This window comes from Echiichthys vipera (genome assembly GCF_963691815.1).
Source record: "Echiichthys vipera genome assembly, chromosome: 1".
Classification (NCBI taxonomy): domain Eukaryota; kingdom Metazoa; phylum Chordata; class Actinopteri; order Perciformes; family Trachinidae; genus Echiichthys; species Echiichthys vipera.
Window position 1 is genome coordinate 39,172,688 of NC_139826.1, and position 9,950 is coordinate 39,182,637.

The 9,950-nt window shown below is 42.2% G+C and overlaps 1 protein-coding gene across 16 annotated transcripts in view; it reads right to left on the reverse strand.

Moving 5' to 3' along the window:
- Positions 1-9,729, reverse strand: part of herc1 (HECT and RLD domain containing E3 ubiquitin protein ligase family member 1) — a 72,299-nt gene extending 62,570 nt beyond the window's left edge. For all 16 annotated transcript variants that reach the window (XM_083914747.1, XM_083914746.1, XM_083914742.1 and 13 more), the window contains exons 1-4: positions 9,538-9,729; positions 3,679-4,651; positions 1,866-1,961; positions 1,499-1,693 (exon numbers count right to left, since the gene is read on the reverse strand). In XM_083914747.1, the coding sequence (XP_083770873.1) occupies positions 1,499-1,693; positions 1,866-1,961; positions 3,679-4,629 (1,242 nt within the window). In that variant the 5' untranslated portion in view covers positions 4,630-4,651; positions 9,538-9,729. The remainder of the gene's footprint in view (positions 1-1,498; positions 1,694-1,865; positions 1,962-3,678; positions 4,652-9,537) is intronic.
- Positions 9,730-9,950: the final 221 nt, after the last annotated feature.

Below are 9,950 nucleotides of genomic sequence, written 5' to 3' on the forward strand. Positions count from 1 at the left end.
TATGTTATTTCTGTCGAGTTGAGATGAAGGTAAAACGACTGTTTCTGTAGTGGAATCATGATAAAATATAAATACATCATATAACGGCTGTTTGTTTTCACACCTAACTCGGTGAATTATGGGTTTATTTTGATCGAACCAGAGAGAGAAAATTAGACAAGACATTTATGTTGTTTCTGTCCAGTTTGAATGGAGTTTGTCTGAGAGTTAACAAGGTAATTAATAATTAGTCTCTTCTCTGGAAACCTATATTCAGAAGTTGTATTTTAATAAGTTTAATAAAGAAAATAAGTGTCTGAATATTTCCTTTTTCTAAATTTTGTGGGTTTTTTGTTTATTTATTATTCATTAGACTAAAAAGACTAAGGGCGCACTCACACTTTCCTTCCGCACCGTGCCAAAACAGGTTTTTCGGGTAGAGCCTAGTGCGTTTGACCACTGTGAGTGCAACCGCTCCGCGCATAACTGCGGCCAGCTTGACGGCCACGGCCCGTTTGGGAGAGGTGGGCTTTTGTAGAGCGTGTTTGCACATGTACGAGCACGAGCGTGCTCACGTGTACGAGCACGAGGCCTACGGCGGTTCTGAGGTCATTTCCTGTGCGCCTGTTCGGACATAGAAAAAAAAGACGAACCATGCGCGGACATTTGACAACAACAACAATGGCGGCGAAAGGTTCACGTTTGTGTGATGCGGAGGTGGAGTGTTTACTGCAGATTTGGTCGATGAAAAGATTCAAAAACAGTCGACAAGACGCACAAAAACTCAGAGGTCTACGGAAAGATCTGGAAACAAAGCCACGCATCGCCATGACGTCATCAATGCGTGTGACGTGTTACGGCGTGATGACGTATAGGCAGCAAGAAGCATTCTCCGAGGCCCAGGTAGTGTGAGTACAAACGGGCCTGGAGGGGGGGACAAGGACCCTAAAGCACGGGGCACGGTGCGGAAGGACAGTGTGAGTGCGCCCTAAAGGAGCATAACGCCCAACCCTACTACAGTATATCACAAGACAGTTTCTGATATTTTATTATATTTAATTACTTAATTTCCTGCATCATTTTCCACATTACTCATTGCATCAGCCCATTAGGAAACGATATGTTGTGATGTTAAGTGCAGCGAGCGGTAAAATAAATAGTAAAAAATAAATAGTTATAGTGTCGTTGGGATGTTTGTGAGTTAAACAGTTCAAAGCCGCCTGCTCTCCTCATAAATGGGGTTTCCTTTCTCTCCTGACAGAAACAGAGAGGACACTGTGCCGCGCTGCTCCTGCATCTTAAAGAGCACACGTCTGCCTCAGACTCTCCATACAGCGTGTCACACTGCTTTGATCCGCAGCTGTAGTTTCGCTGTGAGAGAACCAGTGAAATTTGAATTTGTATGCATCTATTTAAAAATTCTCACGCGAGTTTCTCTGCTTCTTATGACGAGGGGTTCCTCTCTCAACACGTGCACGCTCTCAGCTCTACGGGAGACGCGTGAAACATTTTCTCTTACTGTCTGTGCATCGGCGAAACTGGCGGCCAGCTTGGGCTGCAGGATCTTCTCCTGCGTGCCCTCCACAAGCTGATGGCTGCTGTTACTGCCCCACACGTAGACCTCGCAGGTTTCGGACACCACCGGCGCTTCTCCGGTCTGTATGCTGTCTGGACTCACACAGGTGCGAGAGTAGTCTGATGCCATTCGACACACCTGGAGGAAAAGGACACGATTAAAAGTGTTAGCTCTCTTTGGATTAAACATTTGTGTCTGATTCTTAAAATAACGTCTGCTCCTTCTCCTTCACATTTTTGACTCACAGCAGTAACTTCTATGACACAAATCACAGCTCCCGATATAAAGTACTGTTAAAACGTTTACTTACTTCTTCAAAAAGACAGAGTGCTGCCTCGTACAACGAGCACAGGCCATCAGAGGTCCGTGTGGGTTCTCTCCACTGGCTGCGATCTGCTGAGGAGCCCTGAGACAATCACACACACACACGCGTCATTACATTATATTACAACCACGTAGCTGACGCTTTTACTGTGATATGCATTAGTAACAGATTCCTCGATTACTTGCTGTTATGAGGGAACGCAACGGGTTTATGAGATCTTTTTTTTATAACGCGGATCTGTGCGTAACACCTGGACACACTAAAGTACTGCACCAACTGCAAAGCTGTGGAAACCAAAGCCCTTTGTAATGAATTTGATCTGTAATGATTTATGTACTTTAACGTTTATGATATTTGCTCTACCTCAAGCAACATTGTTATATTGTTATACTGTTTGAACATTGAACAGTAATCCCTGTTGTAAGTCTATTTATGTAACTAAAGAATAAAAAAAAAACAATATGATTAAAGGCGGTTAGCATCTAGCTAGCTAACTGGACAGGCTGCAGCAGCAACAGCCCCATGCTAACATTCATTTAACTGTGATTTTAGCGGAGGGTTGTTGGTGAATAACCAGCAGTGGACGTTGGATGGCTGGTACCGTATGCGTAACACGCCCGTTTTGAGTTTGTGTTGTTTGTATTTACACGACAACTAAAACCTAAATAAATGTGTAGCTGGAGGCACACAGGGCCAGATACAGTAAAACCAGAGGAAATGAGTGTGTGGTGCGGTGTGTGTGCACACAGACATGTGAAGTGAAGGCGCTGCCTCCTTATTAGTTAAACGCTTTGTCAGCTGGTGCACAGGAAACGTCGATTGTTCAGGATCACATTTAACTTGTTCCACACATTTAATGCACGTTTCACGGATCCACTACAGACAGAGAGCGTCATGATGTTGGACGCTTGTTTGCTGTTAGGACACGGATGATGCGTCCTAATAATAGATTTCCCTCTTTGAGGAATCGATGCGGCCTTAAGTAATTCATGCAACTACTCGATCTGGGAAATCATTACTCGTGTCCATCCCCAACTTTTATCCAGTGACTCACAATAAGTGCACCCCACCATGAAGATACCGCCCAAAAAGTGCAAGAATGATGCGAGCGCATAAAAATGATCAAATAGGGAAAACAAGTGCTTCTTTTTCCTTCCCAATACCGAAAAACTTGCATATCAGATCCCATACCAATGTGTTAAAGCATACACACACATACATATGAATTTTCTTTTTTTAATTAGCTGTATTCTCCTAACCCTGTATGGATTTGATATCCGCTCATGTTAAACCCTTTGTAAAATATGAACGAACACACGGGTCAGCTGAAAAACTGACAACTAAAAAAGAACGTTAATAATTAAATCAGGAAGAAATAATTCATTTTAAAGTGCAGCTGCAATAGTGAAATAAAACAGTACACTCGAAACACGGAACTGAAGCCGTGCGTAGTGAACATCGCAGTTTAACTGTGGGGGTTTTCTAGTGTAAAATATTTAAGCTTTAGTTCACGACAGCCTGTGGTTTGTTGTAATTATATCACAGCTCTGGGCGTCGTTTGGCCCGACGGAAGATTTTCAGCACAAAGCTGCATGAAAATCTGAAACGTTTCCCTTTGAATGTGATCGTGGGGTCTTGGATGCAGCGGCCGTGGGTTCGACTCCTACCTGCGGCCCTTTGCTACATGAGCATGGCACTTTTAAGATTAAAAGCTTTCCAGCTAAAGTCTGATCTAAGCAGAAGTTATTAAACCACTAAAAAGACTTCCAGGCTGCCAGTATTGTTCATGTTTACTCACCAAAGAGCGTCTCATCTGCATGAGGATGTTCATGAAACAATCGTAGCCGATGAGCCCCTCTTGGTTCTGCAGCACCTTATTCTCCTCCATAGCGCTGACCACAGCTGATGCAGCCAAGGCCATCTCAATCCACTCCAGCAGGTAGCGCAGGGAACCCCTCTGGGAAGCCAGCCCTAGCAGTAGCTCGGAGGCAAGCCGGCGCCCTAAAATATCCGCCCCAGAGTGTGGCATGGTCACCCCCTTGAGGAAAGTAGTGACCTGGGCCAGGCAGTCCAGGCCCATTGGTGGGATCTTGCTCTCATTGGCCAGAGAAAGGGGCGGCAGGGAGCTGACCACATCGATGGCTGTGTGAATGACATCATTACACAAGTTTATGTTGCCCCCAGGGCCTCCACCGGGACTAGGTGGAGGAGGCATCATCCAGCTCTGGCGCAGCAGAGCAAAAAGAAGACTGAGGCCCGTGCGGACACCCATCTCAATGAGGGCGTCGGTGCTGGAGCGTGGCCGCTCGCTGACAGAGTGCAGATCGGCCGAGCCCGAGTTGTTCTCTGGGGAGTGCTGCTGCTGCTTGACCTTCCCCTTGTCGTGGTACTTGTTGGAAAGTGCGTAGAAGATGCGCTGGAGCACCAGCACACGTTTGCGTAGGGCGGCGGCAAAGGGAGAGTCAGAGCAGACCATCTTGGCCAAGGCCAACTGGCTGCTGAGCAGAGCGTCCAGGTAGTGCTCCTGCTCATCGCTGGAGAGGGATTCACGCTCAAAGTCTGGAAGCTGGGGGCCTTTCAGACACAGCACCTGCTGGGGCAGCAGCACAGCCTCCTTGTTTGCCAGCAGCTTTGAGTAGAGCACCGTCACGCCCTCCCGCGTGGCTATCGACTCGCTGTCCTCCGTAATCCATGAGCTGTTGAGGTGCTCCAGCCATTTGAGCTTCACCGGGGGGATCATTAAAGCCATGGTCACTCTGGAGCCATCAGTCCTGAAAACATCGTACAAAATATTAATATAAACTTTCCTCATGAAACTTTAAAGCCGTCTTTCCTTAAAGAGCCATATGAAACCTTGGGAAAAGCAATAATCTTCAGTTTGAGGTTATTTATAGTTTGAGGTGCTAAGCCGTGCTAATTGTCGAAACATTACGAGGTTAATAATCATTTTTATTTGTGCTGAGTTGACATTCAGGTGTGCGCACACATTAGAGCTGTAAAAATCACAGTAGACCTTAAATAAGACTTCTTAAGCCAACAAAAGCTTAATATCAGATAATGTGCATTCATTTAGGACGCACTCACACTGTCCTTCCGCACCGGGCCAAAACAGGTTTTACGGGTCAAGCCTAGTTCGTTTGACCAGTGTGAGTGCAACCGCTCTACGCATAACTGCGGCCAGCTGGCCGTCCACGGCCCGTTTGGGAGAGGTGGGCTTTTGTAAAGCACGTTTGCACATGTACGAGCACGAGCGTGTGCACGTGTACAAGCACGAGGCCTACGGTGGTTCTGAGGTCATTTCCTGTGCGCCTGTTGGGACATAGAAAAAAGAAGGAGGGACCATGCGCGGACATTTCAAACAATGGTGGTGAAAGGTTCACGTTGGTGTGATGCGGAGGTGGAGTGTTTACTGCAGATTTGGTCGATGAAAAGATTCAAAAACAGTCGACAAGACGCACAAAAACTCTGAGGTCTACGGAAAGATCTGGAAACAAAGCCACGCATTGCCATGACGTCATCAATGCGTGTGACGTGTTACGGCGTGATGACGTATGGACAGGCAAGAAGCATTTGCGCAAGGCCCAGGTAGTGTGAGTACAAACGGGCCTGAAGGGGGGACAAGGACCCTAAAGCACGGGGCACGGGACGGAGGCACAGTGGGAGTGCGCCGTAATATAACCCATCACACATTAGATTACTCATTTTGTAATAAATGTGGACGACAGCGTCTTATCTTCCTGCTGAAATGAAATCCTGTGACAGTTTTGATTGATTAAATAAAATAACCATGAAAAGCAAGCAGTGAACTAAAGGACTGGGTTTGATTAACCCTGATATGCTGTCGACTCATGGATTAGTGGATTTAATGGACAGATCTGTAAAACTGAGTTTCTCCATAAAGAGTTGTGCAAAAGCACCACTTTAAATCTTGTGTTTCTGGAGATGAGCTCATAGATTCCTTGGATAGAAGTCATTCAGTAGGAAAAAAGCATAAAATGTGATTAATCTACTACAGGAATCATACAACGAGCACAGGCCGACAGAGGTCCGTGTGGGTTCCCTCCACTGGCTGCGATCTGCTGAGGAGCCCTGAGACGATCACACACACACACAAACACACACACACACACACACACACACACACACGCGGCATTACATTATATTACAATCACATAGCTGACGCTTTTACTGTGATATGCAATTAATAAAAAAAACAATATGATTAAAGGCGGTTAGCATCTAGCTAGCTAACTGGACAGTCTGCAGCAGCAACAGCCCCATGCTAACATTCATTTAATTGTGATTTTAACAGAGGTTGTTGGTGCATAACCAGCAGTGGACGTTGGACAGCTGGGACCTCGTGTGCGTAACACGCCCGTTTTGAGTTTTTGTTGTTTGTATTTACACAACAACCAAAACCTAAATGAATGTGTAGCTGGAGGCACACAGGGCCAGATACGGTGAAACCAGAGGAAATGAGTGTGTGGTGCGGTGTGTCTCTTTATTTGTTAAACACTTTGTCAGCTGGTGCACAGGAAATGTCGATTGTTCAGGATCACATTTAACTTGTTCCACACATTTAGTGCACGTTTCACGGCTCCACTACAGACAGAGAGCGTCATGATGTTGGACGCTTGTTTGCCGTTAGGACACGGATGATGCGTCCTAATAATAGATTTCCCTCTTTGAGGAATCGATGCGGCCTTAAGTAACTACTACAACTACTCGATCTGGGAAATCATTACTCGTGTCCATCCCCAACTTTTATCCAGTGACTCACAATAAGTGCATCCCAAAACCTCAAAATATGATTAATCAACTACAGGAATCTTAGCTGACTGAGACCAAACAACCAATCAGTCCACTAATCGACTAAAGGGGCCTACCCTGTATTAAATATAGTTCAGCAATACATTTATAATTACCCTTAAATGTGAGACTAGGGTGTGGTTAAATTACATCTCTGTCATATTACTGTTGATCTTGAAAAAGGCCTGAGGGCTTAAATGTCATATGAGTAAAGGAGAGATGTAAATGGAGCCACTTTTTCCTACTTTCAGCTCGACCTCCAGTGATCGGCACCTCACTACAACCCCTGGTGTGCAGCGTTTCCACTCCCATTATACAACGGCACTGTATAGTTGCACTGTCGTTATTTGCTGCTCTGTGTACCCTGAATTGCCCCCCGGGAACAAATACAGTTTTTTGAATTGAATTGAATTGAATTGAATTAAATTTTACACTGATTCATTTATTCATGAATTGACCTTTAATACGATCAGAACCATTAAAGTGTCTGATTAAACACCAACTGGCACGCTGACAAAAGAACATTGAGGCGACAACGCTGCATTGGAAACACATGAAAACCAGGATTACTTTCATTTTCCTGGAATCAACGCTGCACATGCATTGTCGCATTTACTCAAGTATTGCCAGGTTTTAGAGTTAATGGCGAAGCAAATGAAGTGGTGCAAGAAGTGTCTCTGAAATTACTGCATGTGTTATCCTTTTAATTCTGTTATTCTAAGATTTATGCTAAATATCGATGCTCTCTGCTCCTTTTGTCACATCACAGACGAAACAACACAACATCTTTTTAGGGAACGCTCTTTCAGTCAAACACTGTGGCGTGAAATTAACCTTCTTTTCAAACAGAAAGTTTGCTTTACGACTCAAACTTTGGTATTTTTGAAAATATATTTCCTATCAAAAAGTTGGATGTCATTAACCTTTTCTTACTGTTAGCTAAATTGTATACACACACCACCAAATTTGCAAACCAGAAACCTAATTATATTGTTTTCATTTCTTACTTTAAAGCACTGCACCAACTGCAAAGCTGTGGAAACCAAAGCCCTTTGTAATGGATTTGATCTGTAATGATTTATGTACTTTAATGTTTGTTTTATTTATGATATTTGCTCTACCTCGAGCAACATTGTTATACTGTTTGAAGATTGAACAGTAATCCCTGTTGTAAGTCTATTTAGGTAAATAAAGAATAAAAAAAACAATATGATTAAAGGCGGTTAGCATCTAGCTAGCTAACTGGACAGTCTGCAGCAGCAACAGCCCCAAGCTAACATTCATTTAATTGTGATTTTAGCGTGTATATATATATAAATAAATACAAAAAACAGAGTCATGTGAATAAATAAACTCAGAATAATTTCCTTTAACCTCTTTTTAAATAATTTCAGTTTGTTTATGTTAATATTAGTCTTTATGTTGCACAAGTGGTTTGACATAATTCAATGAAATAAAAACAATAATAATAATAATAAAAGCGTTTGAAGATGAGATAGATAAGAGAATAATTTCCTTCCTAAATAATTTTAGTTTGTTTATGTTAATATTTGGCTTCATGTTGCACAAGTGGTTTGACATAATTAAATGAAATAATATTAATACAAATAATAATAATAACAATAATAATAAGAGAATAATTTCCCTTAACCTCTTTTTAAATAATTTTAGTTTGTTTATATTAATATAAATATTTACTTTGCCCAAGTGGTTTGACATAATTCAATGACAAAAAAACAATATTAATAATAATAATAACAAAAATAATAAAAGCGTTTGGAGATGAGATAGATAAGAGAATAATTTCCTTGCTAAATTATTTTAGTTTGTTTATGTTGATATTTGGCTTCATGTTGCACAAGTGGTTTGACATAATTCAATTAAATAATAATAATAATAAAAATAACAATAATAATAATAAGAGAATAATTTCCTTTAACCTCTTTTTAAATAATTTTAGTTTGTTTAATAATTAAATATTTACTTTGCCCAAGTGGTTTGACATAATTCAATGACAAAAAAAACAATAATAATAATAATAACAATAATAACAAAAATAATAAAAGCGTTTGAAGATGAGATAGATAAGAGAATAATTTCCTTGCTAAATTATTTTAGTTGGTTTATGTTAATATTAGGCTTTATTTTGCCCAAGTGGTTTGACATAATTCAATTAAATAATAATAATAATAATAATAATAATAATATTAAAAATAACAATAATAATAAAAGCGTTTGAAGATGAAATAGATAATAAGAGAATAATTTCCTTCCTAAATTATTTTAGTTGGTTTATGTTAATATTAGGCTTTATTTTGCCCAAGTGGTTTGACATAATTCAATTAAATAATAATAATAATAATAATAATAAAAATAACAATAATAAAAGCGTTTGAAGATGAGATAGATAAGAGAATAATTTCCTTCCTACATAATTTTAGTTTGTTTATGTTAATATTAGTCTTTATTTTGCACAAGTGGTTTAACATAATTAAATGTAATAATAATAATAATATTAATAATAAACAGTAACGTTGGAGCTTGCTAATGTCGGCAGTTGGTTTTTCCAACGGCTGTCAACTGACGCTAATGTTTACGTTAGCTAACGGTGGCTAGCTCCTGACGTCCCTGAGCTAAAGCACCTTCCGCTAACCGCGAGCACAATAAAAAACAATAAACGTACAAATGTGACATTAATAAATAAGTTGTGTATTCGCATTAACAGTGCGTACCTTTCATAAACAAAACGCCAAACACCAGCTGTTGTTGCTAACGTGGGGTTAACTGCTGCATCATAGCGGCGGCGGGGAGGTTAGCTTCGTTAGCCGGAGTACCAACGGTCGCTCACCCGTAAACTGTCACAGGCCTCCTCTTCTCTTCTCCTCTGGGCTAAAACACCGGAACCGGACCGAGCTTCATTGCACGGACTCGAACTGTTCAGGAAACGTCCGCCCGCTGTGAGAATTACCGTGAAAGGAGACAGAGACGTGCGTGGGTGTCCATGCCTCCGCCCGCCCGCCTCTCCTGTACCTTCCACACTGCGACTACACCGGGGAGCTCAGTCCGCTTAGTCCCCACCCCTCACCGAGCCCCGGCCCAGCCCCGGGCCGTGACGTGAGGACCTGTCTGCCTGCCCTACCGCCTGCCTTCCTGTCTGTCTGTCTGCCTGTCTGTCTGCAGGTCCTGCCTGTCTGTCTGACTGTCTGCCTGTCTGTCTGACCGCCTGTCTGTCTGTCTGCCTGTCTGTCTGACCGCCTGTCT